Here is a 20,345-nt window from a genome sequence, read left to right as displayed (position 1 = left end):
TCCATAAAATAAGACATCATGACAAATTGTAAAAGCAAAAGAATTTAAACAAAAATGAAAAGAGTTAAACACAAAATAAAATAAGAAATATAAAGAATAAGAAATAAAAGAGTTAAAATAACAGTGCAGTGTAAGACAGACTGTTAGTAGCAGACATCCAGATCCCCAGGAGCTTGTTCCATATGCGGAGCATAGAAGCTGGATGCTGCTTGTCCATGTTTAGTTTTGACTCTGGGGACAGAAAGAAGATCTGAGGGGTCTGGGTGTTTTATTGCAGGAGATCAGAAATATGTTCTGGCCCTAAACCATTCAATGCTTTATAACCCAACAGCAGGAGTTTGAAGTTCTTTGACAGACAGGGAGCCAGTGTAAAGATCTGGAGGGATGTGATCCACTTTCTGGGTTTTAATGAGGACTCAAGCTGCAGCATTTTGAAGGAGCTGCAGCTTTCAGATCAATTTTCTTTTGGAGAGATCTGTGAACACACCGTTAAAACAGACAAGTTGGCTGAACATAAATACATGGAGAAGGTTTTCTAAATCCTTCTGAGGCACAAACCTTTCATCCTTAAGGTGGTAATGAGATGACTTTGTAATTGTGTTAGTGTGGCTTTTATGATATTAGGACATCTTTCTGAATTACAAGCTATAGCAGAGATTAATATCGTAGTACCAAGAACAATCAGCTCAACTAACTCAACGATAGTTTGAGAGCACAAGGAATAAGAGAGTTCATGTATCGTGGTTCTGCTCGTGGACACTATGTTCTTCCTGTGCTTCTGAAGCAAATAGCAGGGAGTTGAGGCTACAGGTGGGAACCTGTGTAAAGGCGATGAACAAATGTTAGAGAGGGATCGCAGGGGGACCTTGACATGCATTTCACTGAGTGATGGAAGAGGGGAGGATGGGATGCCGATAATCCTGCAGCATCGTTTTTCCTGTCGTCAGACAGGAGGATGAGGAGATGCGTCGTCAGTCATAGTGCCACCAAAAGACCGTGAAGACAGTACGCTGATAGAAACAATGACATAAATGCTGCAGGTTTTGTAAAATAAAAAAATTCAAATTAATCCTTCAGGTCTTAAGGCTACAAAGGCTTGAAACAGAGAATGTAATCATAATCGTGTTTGTTTATAAGAGAACTCTGCGGGGGGGCTCTAAATTTAGTGCGGGCAGCACATGATGCAGACACTGAATCTCTATCAGCCAATAATCAAACAGCCGCCAGTGTGGCTGCAGGTCTAATAAAGCTCCTCACAGACGACTGGACCAGCACAAACAGAAAATTGTCTGCGAAGCTCAATAAACATGTCGCACCACTGACTTTAGGGCATATTTAATCTTTTTATTCATCATTCAGGCTAAAATTCAGCTTTTTAGTGTTGACAAAGAGCAGCAGAGCGATAGTTATTGTGTTTGAAAAGCCTGAAACACACGTGTTTACCAGACTCGGTTGTTTGCAGTGTTGTTGGCTCTCCTGTGGCATTTTGTTGTGTTGTTTATTTGCCGCGCATCAGGCTGGAACCATCAGCATGTCCAGTTTGGTTAGACACATGTAAACAGAGCAGAGACCACGCCCAGCTGGCACAAACCAGAAGTGTGATATGTCGTGTGCACAGTGTGCTGAAGGTGGGAAATGCTCGCCCCAAACAGGGGCCACAAAACGAATAAATGAACGAGGCAGATGTGAGTCAAGCACCTGAGGAAAAGTAAAATGTGGAAAAATAACTCAAAACAACCGCAGAGTAGGTGAAGGGTCGGTCTGTACGGTTTTGAGCTCAAGCACCAAGCTACCACATTACTGACATGCAGAGAGGGAGAGTAATGTACCATCTAACCCTACTTTTGTGTGTGTGTGTGTGTGTGTCAGCAGATGTTATGGAGGGGAAGAGCGCCATTCTGCTGGGTATGAGTCAGTGGAACTCGAATGACCTGGTGGAGCAGATCGAAACACTGGGGCACATGGAGGACCAGTCACGTGGTACACACTCCCACACTCACACATTTACAATGACACTCAGACGCAAGTGTGAACAACAGAGGTGTGTATTTTGCATTTTCGCACAACCATTATGAAGGTTTAAATTGTCTGGAAGGAGAGTGGGAATTATCCACCGAATGATGATAATGGTGAGTCGACTCTGAATGGACTGTAGCCTCTATTCAAGGCTGTATTAAGTCCTTTTTAAAACACTTATTTCATCCTGTCTGAGGTGTATCAACAAATATGTGCCGACTTCTAACTCCGTTCAGACCTGTAACAACCCTCCACGCTAAAACTGCAAAATGCTGCAATTGTGTGTTTTCAGCCAGGTACTGAACATGGATTTCATTCAGCACAAAAACTTTTTTTTTCTTTTTTTGAGGCATGATTTTGCAAATTTGATCAGATTAGCAATGATTTTTATGTGAAATTAGCCCAGTGCTGCAACTTATTCTACTTGTAATGTCTGCTTTGCCCGTGCATTGCCAACATTTCAGTGTTTTTATCGTCATTAAATGAATACTAAGGCTACATATTGTTCTTTTGAACACAGCAGGCACATGACAACATGTTGCATCTCTGGCCACTTGATGTGCACATTGCTAATATTCACCAGCCTTTTAAAGGTCCAGTGTGTAAGATTTAGGTGAAAGGGATCTATTGGCAGAAATTTAAGGTAGAATAATCCTCATGATGTTTTCACTAGTTGGTTTCACCTAAATTGTATGAATTGTAGTTTTCTTTACCCCAGAAAAGGCTCTTTATATTTAAATACTTTATATTTACATTGAGGTGACCCTCTCTACGGAGGCTGCAATGTTTTTTACATTAGTCCAGACTGGACAAACTAAACACCTTTTTTTAATGACAATTAAAGGCTACCACAGGTTATTTTTCATGTTTGGAAGGAGCGGGTGAGGTGAGGGGTTTTCAGCTGCAACATGTAATTTCAACACTAGATATCACAAAATTCTACGCACTGTACCTTTAAGATCTTGCAAAATATCTGAAGCTGTTTGACCTTCATTTCTTTTTTTTGTTTAGTGTTCTTTAGTGTTCTTTAGTGTTGAGAACGTTCACATTTAAATTGTTTTTACTGTACATGAAATACCATATAGTTTCATAAATGGGTTAATGAGAGCTGTAGTACCCAGCCAAAGTAAAGCAACCACTTGCTGTGGTTATATGAAGTGAACCTTTCACATCACAAAGAACCATCTTTGAAGACCAGGGCAGGATTTGAAGTGAAAAAAGGTTGAATGATCCTTGCTTGCAAAGGGTGAACATTTTGTCATGGATGCTTTATATGAGCATGAATAAACACAAGGCTGCCTGAGAGCTTGCAAATATCCAGCGTGTTTCAAGCTCAGTGCTTCTTCTCCCTGCTCTGTGATGCCGGAGGACGAGCAATGAGCTTGAAACAGATTCGTATCTGTGTTCGTCCTCTGCTCTTTCTGTGCCTCGGTTTATTTATGCGCATGTAAAACCTAGGTTTAAATAAAATTCACTTTTTGCAAGCAAAGAGGTTCCAATCTTATTTAACTTCCATTTTAGTCCACCATCAAATTTCAAACAAAACCTGACAGGACTACCAATGGGTTGTGCACACATACTGTACATGCAGAAGCTCAGCTTCATTTTTCATCTCCTTCCTGTTCCGAAAGTAAATGAAGCACTGAAGACTTAAATATGGGAACTTTGTTGTCCCTTCTCCGTGGACAGAAATCCCGTCTTTCTTTATTTTTCTGTTTGGCTTTTCGTCCTCACTTCCTTGTTGCGCCACTTCAAGGGCTTTATTTAACATGGCAACTGCTGTTTTCTCAGCGCCAGATTGGATGACCTCTTGTGATATTTTCTTTAAGAATAGGCTTCTCTTGTAAGTCAGTAAATTAAAAAACCTCCAAATAGGTTTAACTTGAATTATTTATTTGTCATAAACATGTTAAAGATCTTGGATCTGCCCCTTTATCTGACCAGTTTGGTGGAAATCAGTTCAGTAGTTTTTGTAGAATCCTGCAAAAGAAAATCATCCAAACAAACAAATAAACCAACAAAGAGACACTGGTGAAAATATAGGCCATAATGAATATGCTATAGATGTTTTATATAGGCTATAAAACATCTATATCTTTTTTCTCCTGACAACCTCGAATTTTCTCTTCCATCAAACCCTCTGAAACTGTTCTATTAAAATTACTGATGTGCAACAGTTAATTATGATCTCTGAAGATGCAAAGTGAGATTTTTAAATTGTGTCTGTAAAACACTGCAGTTAAATCTCTGGATAATATGTAATTTAGTTGTAGTGGCTGGATAATCACACCAGAGACTCTGATAAACGGATCGACTGAAATAACGTTCTCAGAGGGAACATTCATTCCGAGAAACGCTTCATTGAGGTGATGCTTTTTCTTGTCTCAAGATGAGATAAGATAACCCTTTATTGGTCCCACAATGGGGACGATTGCAATTTTTTCAGCAGCAAGAGTCAAAACATGGCACATGCATGAATAAAAATCCATATATAAAATGTTATATTATATTTTGAATATTAAGCTTTCTTTCTTCATCAGATAAGGATAAAAACCTGTTATGTGGACAAAAAAAATACTTTAAACTGGCAGCAGTAAACAGTCGTAGTTGGTTTCCCCACATCACTGTGTGTAAATGTCATTACCCTCTGAGGTTCACAGGTCCTCTGACCGCCATGAGCAGATAGCACGGCGCCTCTTTTTGGTTTTTGTTTCCTGATAAATGGAGCGGCTCTTGTTGTGAAGGTCAGCTCTGAGGTTTGACAAAGTGGAGTGGATGCTTTTAATCACTGCAGTTCAGTGGGCTGGTCCTGCAGAGATGAAAGAAGTCGCCCCTGCAGGGATGCTGTACCAAGTCGTGTGCTAGTAACTGAAGAAGGGGGTGCACTGTGAATATCTTACACACGTCCCCTCTGCCCCCCATTACACTGAGAGGTGCTCCTGCAGCAGCAGTACTAGTGAGTCATCTCAGTGCTACACAGTGATGTATAAGTAGGCTTTTTTGTGAAACTATATGTTGTTTTTATCTTAAAGCAAAAGTCTACGGATACTGACCCTGATAACCTGATGCTTTATCACCAAGAACCATTACACATTCACTGTCCTGCTGCATAAATTGTCACTACAGAACCAAATGTGTCTTGATCTTCAGCAAAAAAATAGTCCCATACAAATGTGCAATTTAACCAATAAATGTTGGCTCCAGAGGAGGATATCAAAGGACATTTAGGCTAAAAACAGGCTGTAAATGACCTTGTTTTGAGTCATATGTGAATGTCAGGGCTTACGGACGCTTGGCATTTTCTGTCTATTTTCTGTTGTGCTTTACTTTTGAAGAATCAGTCACCATTTACTTCAATTGTATTGGATTCTGCTGTGTTTTGTAGACTCAGACACTTCACCCACCCCTCCATCAGCATAGTGGTGAGGAGATAATGAGTGAATTTTCATTTTCCACTGATGCCTTATAATAATTAAAAATAATGATAAAAAATGTGTTTGTATAACACCTGAAATGCAGCTCAAATTGCTTTACATGCAATGTAGATAAAAAATAAAAACCATTCAAATGTTATTCATATAAGAGAACAGATTTGAAGTAACAAGAATATTTTAAAATTACATTTAAAAGAAAAAGAAATTAAATTAAAGGTTTCAGTGTGTAGAATTTAGTGACATCTAGAGGTGAAGCTTCATTTTGCAGCTGAATACTCCTTATCTCACCCTTCCCTTCCCAACATGAAGGAGAACCGGTGGTGAACTTCAGTTGTCATGAAAACTCAAAAGGTGGATCCCCCTCCATGTAAATATAAAGTTTTTAAATATAAAGGCCCATTCCATGGTAAAGAAAAAAACAATTCATATAATTTAGATAAAACACCAGTGATCAGTTACTGAACTAGCATCTCTGATATCTAGCGACAGATATATATAAAGTATATCCTGTGTGTAATCTGTACATCTTTTATAAAAACATGATGAGTATCTACTTTATGAAATAGAGAGGGCAGCACAGATTAGATGCCCCCCCTGAAATGTAATCAGTGTGTCTCGTACAACAGGTACCTTCCATTTCAATCACACTACATGACAACATGAAGCTATTATCAGACCCTTAATTTAACTTTATGAAGTCTTGTCTCGTTCATGACCCTCTGAGAGGGAAATAAAAGACATGTTTGGTGCTTCCAGTAGATTTTCAACCTCAGACGGCTGAAGAGAATTTTACTTGGACCTTTTCCCTCTCTCTTTCACTCTTGCTCTGTCTCTCATGCTTGGGCAGCTAACTCAAATGCACCCAAAATAGAAACTCCCCAACATAGACCTGCATACAAATGTGCATACGCCTGCTGAGGAGCTGCACTGTTTTTGTTTGTTTACATCCTACACTTGTGGGAGCACAGGAATATTAAAGATATAAACTCTGCCTCATTAAACTAGGCAACACCAAAAATATCTGTTGTGGCTATTCACAGGGGAATCTAGACACTGAACTATGAAGAATGAGCAAATAAACAGATTAGAATAAGAATCACTGTGATGTTTTAAACCTACTGTTAAATTAAAAAACGTGATTCTAGTTCATCAGTGATACAACACAGTCAGTGAATGTATTGGTCAAAGACAGGAATGCAGAAAACAAGGAAAGTATTAAATAAAAGTAATTTATGCAGTGACACAATTATATTGTTTTTCTACAACTTTGTAATCCAGCTGCAAAATATCCCCTTCAGTACAAGACGTGTGATGTCACAAATCTTTTGGACTTGCAGTCATTGATATATTGACCTCCAGGGGGCAGGGTAGCAATCTCAGAACACACCGCCAATGTATTGTCATCTAGTATAATTAACTTCTTTTATCACAGAGTTTGCAATTCTGAAAACATGGTGCAACACTTCTGATGAATAAATGTCCAGTTTGCATATTTTAGCTCTGTTGTTGGTCACCACTAGCCAATGAGAAAAGCAGAGCTGAGGTGCAGGGGCAGAACTATTCCTGGGTTTGTCGCGACGTGTGGCCGCTCCACGGCTAATATAAAAATACTGATTGTAGCTACTTTAAAATTCCAGTCGTATTCAAGCATTAGCACAAACTGTGAAGTGACAAGCATCTACGAATGTGGCTAAATCGTCTGCTTAGTTACTGCTGCAGTTATGCTGAAAGAATTAACTGCCAAGGCTAAAAGCTTAAAAATGACTCGCTAATAACCGCGGCAGCCACTGCTACCCATTTGTGTAATCGCCTCATTATAATTAGAGATGGGAGCTGGTGGAGTGAGGTGTTGTGTGTAGGTCCGAACAGTGTCTGGTTCACCCACATGGAGAAATGATCTCAAATTGGAAAATGGGACCATTAGGAAAACATTTGAGGTTCAGCTGGTCTCCTCTCAGTCCGTGTAGTAGCCACCACCCTTTGATCTCCATCTATTTCTGGGTACCTCAAAAGCGTCTCTGCTCCCTCAGCTTCTCTAACCGTCCATTTCCCCCTGGCCTCTCTGCTGCTCCATCACTTTCTTCCCATCATGTTCTCGCATCACCCCTGCTCCATTTTCCCACATGAATTGTTCCACTTGCCACTGGTTACTGTAAACACCGTCTCATCCACTGCAGACAAACTACAGTGATGAAAACCTCAATGATGGAGAAGACTGTCTGCTGCTCGACCGCTCCTTTATTTTCCACTGTACTCCTCTTCATCACTGCTCAGCGACATTGTGTGATCTAACATCAGCCACTGCTCTGGCGTCTTTCAGGCTCTCCATCTGCTCAATATGCAAACACTCTTATCAGCATATTTATGCCACGCTCTTTTATTTACCATCTATTTTCCTCTCCATTCACTGACTGGTGGTGCATAAAGTGTTCGAACCTGAAATAACTGTGTTACGTAACTGATCTTTTAAAAACTCCTTGATAAAGAGAAACTCCAGCTTGGCCGCATCCTCGACTTGTGCTGCCAAGCTGGGATAACGTTGGCAGAAATGGCCATGTCAGTGGAAAGAGACAGTTGGGTGGAGATGACTAAGAGATAAACTCAACCAAACAACTCAACGCAGACCATTTTTCATTCTGTCAACATAATGTATGATGAGAGTATAATTCCACACAAAGTGACCTGAAGAGAGATACAGTGAATGAGAGAATGATTTTCCATTTTGTGTGCAGGACCACAGCTCTCTCCTCTGCACGCACCCTGTAGCTCTATTCAGAAACACCTGCAGAGATAGAGAGACACGGAAAAATATACGTTTCAGGTCTCATCTGTTTTCTGCTCACCACCTCCTCCTGGCCAAGTCATTTTGTAACACACGACGCCAGCCCAGGCATAATCTCCCTTTTTTAAATTTAATCCCCGTGTAATTAATGTTTTTGTCTCTCTCTTGAAACCAAAACTGCCTTGAGAGTCGTATAAGCTGGAAAGACAAATATCTTGTCTGCCGAATGCTAATAAAGATTGCAAATGGCCCAAAAAGGAGGGAGAGGTGAGATAATTGTAACAAGTGGCTTTAAAGACTCGGCTCTCCATCGCTGGAGGATTGCTCTGCCTCATCTGTGTTTTTTTTTTTTTTACAGCCTTTTGGCTGTATCACTGCAGTGCGTCATGTCTCTCAGCTCCCCATAGATTTCTTCTGCTGATGCTTAACACTTCCCTTGACCCTTAAGTAATGTTGATCGAGTGTTGTTGTGCATGTTCACGTGTGGCAGAAGCATTGTGCAGCCACTGTGCTGACAAAAGGATAGAAATGGATCAATATCATCCAAACCCTTCAATTTATAAAACTTAATAGCCACTTAAAATATATTATGCATTTAATTTCCATGATTAAATCTATTTATTCATATTACTGTTGTGTCACCTATTGACTAACTGTTGATGAAGGATAATGCCTTTTTCTCCTCCTGAGATTTGTCTCAGTGACGATTGTCTTTCCAGATATTATCTGTATATTGCGTACTTGTACAAACAGCAATACATTTCCAACTCACCTCTAGCCCACACTGCAAAACGTTTAAGCCAATTCTACCTTTTCAGCCATGAATACATCCACAGTTTTTGTTCCCTCTTTAAAAAACAAAACAGACACACAACATCAATCCGCCTCCATTTTTGATTGAAGAAGAACAATCACGCCAGTTTTCGGTGAGATTTCAAGTGCCTGGAGTCCTTGCTGTCAAATTGTTTCTGACAAACGGAAAGTGTGTGGTCTCACATTCTGCCCCAATTGTCCAAGTGTGCATTCTGACGATTATAAAATCCAAAATCGGTTAAATCTGTCACTATGTCCGAGGTTGTGCACCAGGCCTGAGGTTTTTCCGTTACATTAAAAAGTGTAGTGAGTCAGATGTTTTTCACATTGTAAACCCCTCTGTATGTTATGTAGAGATAAGTGTGTGACCTTGATGATATAAACTTAACTCAAAATGTTCTGTCCTTCTACAAAACTGATATCAAAACATTGAAAATATGTTATACTGATTCAATCCAATTTCTTTACTTATAAAATCGCTTCACTAAATAATACAGCTCTCAGCATGACTCAGTTTATAAACACAACTGCTCCCTTCTGTTGGATTTGGTCATGAGACATTTTGGAGCTCATTGTGGGAAGTAAAACTCACTTCTGCAATATTTTGCAACTTAATTCATCAACTCACTTGAACACATTTGCTTGGTCTTTAAAACGTCTCAGTTTCACTCTTGTGTGTCGTCTAAAAGAAATAGTTGAAAAATACATTCTGTGTCGAGAACATTGTTACCACTGTCATGTCTACTTTGTAAGAAGCTACTGCCAGTTACCTCTGTAGCTTAGTATACATGTAAATTTATAGATGAACATGTCAGATGTTGCATGTTTACACTGATTGCTTATTACTGGTCAGATTGTATTACCTTTAGACATAGCCAGGCTTGCTAATTCCAATTTCAAAGCTGACATCTCCTTTCTGTAGCCTCGTATTTACAGACATTTTAGTAAAAAAGTTTATTTTCCGCCAGATATAGATGCTTATGGTGAATATCACATCAGCATGTCCCTATTTCCTTTGTGTGTGTGTGTGTGTGTGTGTGTGTGTGTGTGTGTGTGTGTGTGTGTGTGTGTGTGTGTGTGTGTGTACGTACCCAGGAGTGTCTGTTGCAGTGCAGCATGTGGACAGGGAGCAGCTGGGATTGTTAGAGACAGATTGTGTGTGCATGTGTCTGAATGTATGTGTCTGTGAGTTTGTTTTATGCGTTGCTTCGCCTTATGTTGTGTGTGTGTGGGGGGGGGTCAGCAGGTTTGTCATGCAGTGGAGCTGGTGGCGTCTCCTGGGGTCTTTTTGCAGCAGGGCAACACGACAGACCCTGATCTCTGCAGCAGCGAACAGATGGCTGAGCTTGTTGGCATGCCTGTACTGTGCCAGGGGTCAGAGGGGGTCAGGAGATATAGCGTTCCTCCAAATGAGCACCCTAACCTGCACAACAGCAAACACTGTCGAGTCAAAGCTTGACATCTTACCTGCAACACATTCCACAAGACATTTTTCATGGAGATTTCTCATTAATATAACTGGAGACAGAAATGTTGCCGCACAGTTTGCTCAGCCCCAGTGATCAAAAGCAAATGTAAACATAGCATCTGTTGCAGAAACCCGGGTCTCACTGTGCACCAGACCTCTGGGTGTTATTTGTCATTCCTGCATGAGAGGACAGATTTGTTGTGGAGCGCAGTTTGCGTCAAGCTTCTCAATCATCATTTTTGATGAGGGAACCTGAAGAAGAGTGAAATACATTGTTTAACCATATTATGTCCAGTAACTGAAATTCTACATTATTCTACATTAGTCAGCCACTCTACCAGCACCCTATGGAAGAAATTGGAGTAAATAATGGTGTAAACTTGTTTGGCCATTCCAATAACCCTTGAGCAGTTGAATGAAAACATGTAGGGCTGCACTAATGAATATTTTCTTAACGGACTGAGCCATGTGTATGAAAGGGGTCCCTCTTTCCCTTTAGCTCTATAGCATTTTAGCCTCTTCAGCTCACTGTTTTTATGATCTTGTCTCCCAAACATGCCATGGTTCCAGATGCAATCAGCATCCACTGCAGGGTCAAATGTTGAACATGTCCAGAAAGAAAAACACAAATGTAGACTCTTCTATTGGAAATGGGAAACAGTCAGTTGCCTATTTTTGAGGTTCACCCACATTTAAAAAGTTGTGCATTCCTGCTAATTTTGGTGTAAAAAGGAACCGAAAACAAAGCAAAAAGAGACTGATGTACCTCACAGACAGAGCAGGTCATTGCAATAAAAATGTCATGCAGTAATCAATACTATATGCCCTTTTAGTATTATTACCACCACTGATGTCTTTATAATGACATACGGTGAAAGTATATTGATTGTTGTCACAAGTCTGTGTACTGGAAAGTTTTCATAATCATTCCCCACGAATGTAATCAGAACCTTTGTTCTGCATCATAAACCTTTTCTTATGTTCACTTAGACTGCAGCATGTCTTCCTGAATCAAGCTAAAGGTTTAGAGGCAAAAACAAAAATATCCAAAAGCCGCCAACGCTGCTGTTTTCTGTGCACGTCTTCTCTGGAACGCAGATAAATCACAGCGATACTGTAGCGCTCTAATGAGTTTATTCACACTCCAGCAGGCAGGAAACTTTGAGGGCATATTGCCATTTTTATGCTCCCTGGGAAGAGCCCGGCGGCGGATCATGCTGATGATGAATGCGGGTGATAGAAGTGGCTGAGACCTGCGAGGAAGAAGATTCAGAGGGAGAGATAAATAGAATATGAAAACTCTGCATGCTGGACACAGAAAGAAGCAATGCTGAGTTTAATGGGACAATGACATTTTCACTCATAGTAACACTGACAGAATACAACACAAGAGGGATCCAAACATTAATCAATAGATCAATATTTCATCCCTTTCATTCAGCTCTCATAGACTTCCCTGTAGAGCCCTTTCATCTTCACAGCCCTGTTTCTGGGGTCAATCTTCTTTTCTTCTCTCTAGTGGGTAAGTAAAGAAATATCTCTGGGCTTCGAAACACTGGAAATGGCACTGATGCTGCTGAACCGCTGTAAGGCTTTCTGAATGGTACTTTCTAGCCTTGGTCATTTGTTTGGGAATTAATGGGCGCAGGGTGAGAGTTGCTAAAGACCACTAAGCTTCATAAAGCACAAAGCGATGGGCAGAACTCAGACCTGTGAGGGGAAACACAAGTGATGAAAAACAGAAAAGCAGATTGATAGTTGGACTCAGGCCCTTGAACGACACAAATCTGCTGCTGGGGGAAAAAGAATTGGCCGCAGGGAGCTGGTTTACCAAGCCGTGCAAACAGAAAGATGATTTTGTCAGTTTGCTCCAATATCAGACAAATATCTCATTTGTCCTCTCACAAATCATTATGAGGCGATTGAAGCTCTGCTATTTCCTCCGACTGTCTTTCCAACAATCTGCTGAATGCAGCTATTTGTTGCAGATAGTCAGGGCAATTTCCAATATGATGCTACGCATGAGATACACGAGGGCTTCTTATATTGTGAGTGTGTTGTAGAACACAGAAAACTGTGACATGTAATGAAAACAAAAGTTTTGAGGTGCTGCTCTAACTTTTTGGGTTTCCAAAAGCAGCAGTTTCTTAATTTCAGCTTTCAATTATTTTATCCATGTTTATTTGACACAGAAAATACTGTATATCAGTGCATTTTAGAGGTGTGGACTTGGATTAGAATCAATTATTGGGAGACATCAGACTTGGTCTGACAAAAATACAAACTTGAAATTATCTTCAACTACGATAACCTGTGACATCACTCAGACTTCTTGACTTGAAATCATGGGGTTCCCTCTGAAAGGAAAGGATGAACAAGACATGACCACTTCATTAAAGGTCATTAAAGTTCTGACCTGATAATGGGGTTAGGTGAAAAATCAGAGGGTCGTAAGGTTCATCGGAAAATGATTCAATATTGATCTTGAATATCTTCAGAGAGATTCACAACAATCCATCCAATATATAAAACCCTAGATTTCAACCTCAGAATCACCAAAGGATTTAATCCTCTGGGAACCAGCTAGTTGAGACATTTCCGTCTGGCACAAAATGACGAACTGAAGATTTTCATCAATTGATCTTTACTGCTACAAAATTTTTAGAAAAAAAAGGGTTCTGCAAACCAATGCCTCTTTTCCCTGATATAACAGAAATCCTCAGATGGATTTCCAATCACACTGCTTGAGGAGGAGAGGAAGGAGGTAGTGTAGAGAAGCAGACAGAGGAAAGACTTGAGGCTTTATTGTCTCAAAAGCATTCATCATATATAACAAAATTTCCCTCATGTTGTCTTCCAAAAACAAACTAAGATCTGTACCACAAATAACTACAATCACGGTTTCATCTAAAAAGGCAACATTTTTTCTGCTCACTGTCAAATCCCACAATGTTTCCCTCCCCAGCTGTGTTTGCTCAGTAAAACACTTTACAAGGTGTTTGGAGGAACTTTTCTGCCTCTTTCAGAAAAAGAAAACCTCTCTCCATTGATTTCTTGTTACTCTGTGACCAAAATAGAGCAGCACTCTGACTCCCCTGTGTGTGCTGAGCTATTGTCGACAAGCCGGCAGCCGGAAGCAGGCTGAGAGCGGAGTAGAAGGGAGCTGACAGTGTGCAGAGTCTGTGCGGGCCTCTCATGACTGTCGCTCCAAGACGAGGGGGCCAAGTAAACAACGAGCGAGCGAGGAAAGCACGGAGCCATGCCTTGAGCCAGGAGAGAGGGAGAGCTCGGGAATACGATGGCAAAGGGTACAGAGGCTTCTGGAGAGGGTAATGAGTTTGGCCAGGTTCCCATAATGTGCTGCACGACACAGAGAGAGAGAGCGAGAGAGAGATGCTTCTAGTTGTTGCATTTTGGATAAATATGTCCCCGTTCCCTCATCCTTTGTGTCGAGAAAAGAGGTCTATTGTTTTTACAGCATCACAGGAACCAAAATCCAATAACATGCGGTGGCTTTCGATTCTGCAGCAGAGAAACAACCACATGCCTGCTGATTATTGTCAGCATTGAATTCTGAATCTCAAGGTTATGATATTTAAGCTCGAGGTACATGACCCATCACCCAATTTCAAGTAGGAATGAAGAGAGATGAAGAGGAATTAGTCATATTGACCGTATTCACAGATCAATATTCATTTATATTTCTGGTGCATCTGGGGGAAGTGGCTCCAGCAGTGATCCTTTCTTTCCTCTTTTCTCTCTTTTTTATATTCTGCCCTCTTTCCTTCCTTCCTGCTTCTGCACTTGACTCTCACAGAAGGTCTCTACCAGCTGGGTGGCCGGCACTGTGCCCCTCAGAGCAGCGTTGAAGGACTGGAGGACACAGAGGTAGGATCATTATGAAGAGCCTCTCAGTGTTTTCACCAGTGGCCAAGAACGAGTAGACGTTCCCCATTATTTGTCTTCTTATGCAGCCCATCTTATTCCTTAAAATGTTTCCTCCCCTTCCTTTGAGTCCCTTCTTTAGACTGCTTCTCTTTCAACTCTAATTTAACCCTTTTTGCAGAGGAAGTGTAAGACCCATGTGCTGCTGCTTGTGGTGCACGGGGGAAACATCTTGGACACGGCAGGTGGAGACCCCAGCACGAAGGCCGGTGATGTGGCCACTTTGGCGTCAGTGCTGGAGAAGGTGGCGCGGGCGCATTTTCAGGCTGCTGCAGAACACGTGATGATCAAGCTGGTGCCATGTCCGGCCGTGTGTGCTGATGCCTTCTCCCTGGTGTCCAAGTGAGTGCCTTTGCCGAAACACGGATATAATCCTGATGTGGTTTAATATACTTATATCCTGTTTAAATAAGTTGACAAGGGTCGAGGTCTGACAATGACGCATATACTTCGTCTTTTATAGTCACTAGATCTCAATCAGATTAAACAGCTGCAGGATATTTTGTATACTCATGTCTTGCAGCATCATCAAAACACCAAATAAAATGATATCTTTGATGATCTCTCCAATACGATTTACAGAGACTTGAACAATCTGCATCAATGAATGATCGCTTTGTCCCAAAACCTTACTGTGCAATATAAGAATCAGCTTTTAGAGACCCAGACTGTTTCAGTGCATCCAGAATAATGGAATCTGTTTTTATACAATTTACAAAGTATAACAGACTTTGCATTAAATACATGTATTCATCCTTATTATTAAAGGCCCAGATTTAGGTGAAAGGGATCCATTAGCACAAATTGAATATAAAATAATCCTTATGATGTTTTCACTAGTGTGTTTCATCTAAATTGTACGATTGTTGTGTCTTTACCCTAGGGGGCTCTTTGAATTTAAATACTTTATATTTACATCGGGGGGGTCCTCTCTATGGAGGCCGCCATGTTTTTTACAGCAGCCCAGACTGGACAAACTAAACACCTTTTGAGTTTCTATGACAACTGAAGGCTACCACAGGTTCTCTGTCATGTTTGGAAGGAGAGGGTCAGTTGAGGGGTATTCAGCTGCAACAGGCAATTTCACCACTAGATGTCACTAAATTCTACACACTGTACCTTTAAACCGTGCTCCTTCTTGTGTTTTTTTTGTGGGAACATGATGTTCAGTCGAGGCACTGACATCCATACAAAGTGTGATGACAAGTACCCATACTTGTAAGAACAGGTGTGAATGCAGTGAGGATGCATTTGAGGTCCGATCACTCTGAAGTGATAGGATACACTTCGGGTTGATTCCATGACTTTTCCTGAAAGTTACTTCTCCCTTTTCTGAAAGTTCTTGTAGCTAGGGTTTGTGAGAACCTAGCCCGTCACAAGTTAAATGAAATAATTTGAATATACTTCGGACTCCCTCCATCAGGCTGGAGGATCAGATGCAGTAATAAACTTAGTTAGCTCATCATTACCTGAGATAATTGGAAGTTACAGAGGAGAAGATGATGATATGAAGAAGAGACGTGCGATAATATACACTTACATTTTCAAAAGCAAAAGTGATTTGTAACAATGCTCAACAATCTGGACAAACTTGATGATGATGAGGTTTTCACTGATAAACTCTTCATCAAAATAGGAATGTATTTTATATGAACATTTGAACTAAGCTGTTGTTGACAGCTGTTTCTTGAGACGACAGCAACTGCAGCTGGCATAAACTACCAGGCATTTCCAGATGTTTAATTGGTACCATGTGTTTTATTGTGTTGATAGCATAAAATTTAGTAAACAAATGCTGCCATGCTGCAATAACTGCTAACTTTTCTCAGTTCTACACCAACAGAGCAACTGTAACTCCTGACAAATTCCTAAAATGAGAAAAAATTACCATTCAACTTGTATTCATTCCTCCAACCTCTTCTTCCTCCTTTTTGACTTTAATTACAGATTAGGTGCCAATTATCTTCATTAATAACCTATTGATCCACACAGCAACGTGCACGGCCCATGAGCAAGACATTATTATGCTCATGGTGCTGCTTCTGTATGACAACATCCATTGAAATCACTGCGGCTGCCCTCTTCTTGATGCTTTAATGAAACAATGAGAAAGATGGATGTCTCAGACGTCTCAGTGCTTATTTCCACAGGCTGCTTGCTAAAGAAGTAACTCCTGGGAAGAGTTGAGACATCGCGAGCGTCAGGAGATTGATGCATTTACACCTTTTAACTTTGCGAGTTGAACGAGACACACGTCAAGTAAATTGTCCCTCTCTGATCTTTGAGGGAGTTCTCGAAGAATCGTAGAGTCTGCTCGGATACCAAATCCCCCCTCTGCTACCAAACAGACATCGGAATCCAAGTTAAATCCACAATACTGAGAGCTTAGCACATGTGGGAGGAAGCTGCAGTGATTAAATAAACATATGAGCAGAGAAAGAATGAGAAGAGTCGGATTGTATTAGCTGTGCTCTAAACCTGCATGGATTTGAATTACAAGTCAGCTGATGAATGATCGAGAGATATTTAACTCAATTGACATCATCACATTCCCCTAGATGACTAAGAGCAATGAACAGTCTGCGCTGCACTAATATGTTAAAGGAGGCATTTCAACAATCTGCCCAGTATGAATGCACGTCTGAGGGATTTAGCATGGAGGCCTAAATGCCTGGTTGGCCAAGGTGATGAAGGTTAATTGAGAAAATATATTGACCAAAGACCCCAAAACAGACAGTGCTATGTTAATTAGTATGCAGATGACATTTTCAGCCTCGTGGTCGTGTGGACTATTAAACTCCTCACATTTTAAGTAGTGTTGCATGTTATTGTGAAGCCTCCTCCTCTGAGGTATGGAGGTGGCACTTCTGCAAGGAACGCGTGCAATGATCTGTTTGTCTAATTAGCCACAGTGACTGTGTTCCGGTTTCATTTGTGGTATTGGTTTCAGAGGGAATGGAAGTTAATTGCTGATATGGTGGTAGTAGCTCAGTGATGATTAGCAGTCAGTCGACAAGTCTTCCCCACATGGAAGATTATATGGTATTTTCAGCATTAAAACTCACAGGTCTCGCTCGTTGCAGGTGTAGTTGCAGAGTAATAACGTCCTTGGCTGGAGGATGTTTTTCAGACACATGCAGGAGGTAAAAACACAAGTCTGTGTCCACGCATTTGCTCGTTTTTTTTCTTTTCTGCTGTCTGCTCAGTGAGCTGCTCAATCGAAACTAATGATTTCATTTCACATTTAATGTCACACGTCCCACTGGTCACCAGTTTTATCTCTGACAGCGTCACTTAGTTGTCGCCACTCTCCAATTATATGCTGAGGATGTTTCTGTTTGAATTGTCACTAATCACCGTGGCTGAGAGAATGCGTTCGGCAGTCGTCGAGGCCTCTGTCCGCTCCCGTGACTGGCGTTTGCGGCAGTGAGGCAGTGACAGGAAGCGCAATGAGTGGAAAGAGATTTGAGTTGTGTCGATGCTCGGCAGCTTGGCGTCTGCTCAGCTTTCACCACATCCACAGATAAAGTATTCAAAACAACAACTTCCTTTGGGAGTCTAGCAAAACTCTCAAACGCAAGTGGACACATGCACATATGAATTCATGCACAATTTACCTGAAGGCACCATGCATGAAGTTTTGCTTGAAATGAGGCACATTCATATTCAAATGTTATGTCACAAAGAACATTAGTAGAAAATAAATGAATTAATGAAATATTAAATATAACTACAAATTTAATGCACAAACCATAAAATTCATAAACCAGCTAAACTATCTGTGTTTATTTTATGATTATATGTTCGGAAATGTTCTAATTTCAAAATGTGTGAATTAATTGTTCTCCTCAAATTACAGCCCACATACAGCCCATGTTTTCATGGTGTGAAGCATCTAAGTTTGTGATATTTATACAAACATAAGGGTGGAAAATACATTGCATGTTTGAAACTTAATGAGTAACACATTACCTTAAGAAAAACTGGTAAAACTGCTGCTTTTATAAAGAGTAAACATTTACCAAGAGCTAATGTTCATGTATTTGTTGTTGGTGAAGGATTATAAAGATACGTTCATTGATGTAAGTGCAAGTGTTTGTCTCTCTTTTATTTTTTCATGTCTATTTATTAATTATTCCTCTACTGACGATTTTTTCACTTCATTTCCTAACTCCTACATGGCATCCTCCTCCAATTCCACTTTTGGCCAGTTACCATTTTCAAAATCCCTTTCGTTCAAAGTAAGAACAACAACCTCCTAGCTTCAAGGTTTTACAAGGTTTTGAGAAAGGTTTGTTCAAAGGAATGTTCAATCTTGCAGTTGACTTACATCCTTTATTGTTGGTGGGATTTTAATGACAGTGATCTTCTCCCCAAGTGAAAATGTTCCACCAAAACAAGTTTCCCCCACAATATTTTTCAAGGGCACCGTCGCTACATCCTGGGTTTAGTGCCACCCAAGGCGACTGTGATTGATGAAAGCAACACAAACGAGCCAGATCAGTTTTTTCACTTATAGTGTAATTGAAAGGGGTGCAGCTGAAGAAAAAAAACCTTCTGACAACAGTAGAATTAAATATGTGTTTCAGCTCTCCAGAGAATTTAGATAAAGCATGCTTGTGCACAGATGGCTCCAGGTCCCTGACAATATGTCCAGTCAGTAGCATTCACACACACCCACACAGCAACAAACACAGCACTTATATCAGTTTCCAGTGTTTGCTTTAAAGACAGTGTTACTCGTGGGTGTGTGGAGCCTCATTCATTTGTGAACAGAGGAATAGACAACCACGCTGGCAGGAATCGCTGCCGTATGGGTAATTTACTCCTGTTCTGGGAAAAGGCTTGGCTGAAAATCGCAGCACAGAGTGGAGGTGGCAAAGCCTCTTCGCACTTTGGACTTGTGTCGTGCACAACGTCCCCAGAGAGGATGAGCATGTTTTCCAGCTTGTTTGTTGACCTTGTTGATCATTGTGTTCATGGCCTTTTGTTCTTTGAAGGGCTCTCAGGGCTTATTATTAGCTCTGCCTGCTAATGAACGTACCTGGCGACGTTGGCTCGGAGCGAGTTGTCAAGACAACACACAAACACACGTAAACCATCGACACACTCGCACAAATGCATCCCACACAACACATTTGGAAAACATCACCGAATTTGTATTATTGCAGCATAACATGTTCAGTTAACAGTGAAGTGAAGATTCTGAAACTGATTTCCACTTAGCGTCACCAGGAGACGAGAAATGAACATTTCAACTCTTCAAAAACTTCCTCTGAGCAGGAGTAGAGAAAAATATAATTGATCGAATAGATTCAGTTTGTCATTATACAGGATCAGTTTTCCATCAGGTGAAGAGGAAGAGAAGGACCTGAGCTCACTGAGATGGCGACTCATTATTCTGGCCATCGGCGGCTGGGGACATGCAGCTACTATTTCTGGGCGCTCTCCCTAATTAAGAAGACTCTGCGGAGGGCCATTGCTGTTCGTCTTAATTGTGCAGCGCCAAGCCCACCATTAGGAAATGGGGGGAGCAATTAAGCTGGAATCTGACAGACATTAGAGTTTTCAGTTTGACATTATATGGCAAGAGGCAGGGGGGGTTGGCGGAGCGGCATAATCGGGTCTATCTCAAGGTCATGCTGCATGTGCTGAGGCTAATTCCAGGTTTTATCAGCTCGCTGTTCATGCTTCACTTCATCATCACATTACCACAATAAGGGGGACTATTTTTTCTGTCAGTGTAGAATAGTATTGTGTTAACGCTGCCTTGGCAGTGTTAATTGAAAAATCTACATGATAATCACAGGCATCGACATCAACTGAAAAGCTGCCTTTGTTCAAAGAGGAAGGATAACTTTAGTTCCAGCCGATCTCAGGTCAACTG

General features: G+C 40.9%; 1 protein-coding gene across 5 annotated transcripts in view; it reads left to right on the top strand.

The window, feature by feature from the left end:
• Positions 1 to 20,345, top strand: part of pitpnm3 (PITPNM family member 3) — an 82,850-nt gene that overhangs the window by 24,899 nt on the left and 37,606 nt on the right. For 2 of the 5 annotated variants that reach the window (XM_069534052.1, XM_020088626.2), the window contains exons 3-5: positions 1,870 to 1,980; positions 14,331 to 14,401; positions 14,580 to 14,800. In XM_069534052.1, coding sequence (XP_069390153.1) covers positions 1,870 to 1,980; positions 14,331 to 14,401; positions 14,580 to 14,800 — 403 coding nt within the window. Of the gene's footprint in view, positions 1 to 1,869; positions 1,981 to 13,698; positions 13,843 to 14,330; positions 14,402 to 14,579; positions 14,801 to 20,345 lie in introns of those variants that run through there. The other 3 variants (XM_069534053.1, XM_020088628.2, XM_020088629.2) reach the window with 2 other exon arrangements.

The sequence above is a fragment of the Paralichthys olivaceus genome, chromosome 11 (assembly GCF_024713975.1).
Source record: "Paralichthys olivaceus isolate ysfri-2021 chromosome 11, ASM2471397v2, whole genome shotgun sequence".
In the NCBI taxonomy this organism is placed as follows: domain Eukaryota; kingdom Metazoa; phylum Chordata; class Actinopteri; order Pleuronectiformes; family Paralichthyidae; genus Paralichthys; species Paralichthys olivaceus.
The sequence above is the reverse complement of the archived record's forward strand: the minus strand, read 5'-3'. Positions and strand labels throughout refer to the sequence as shown.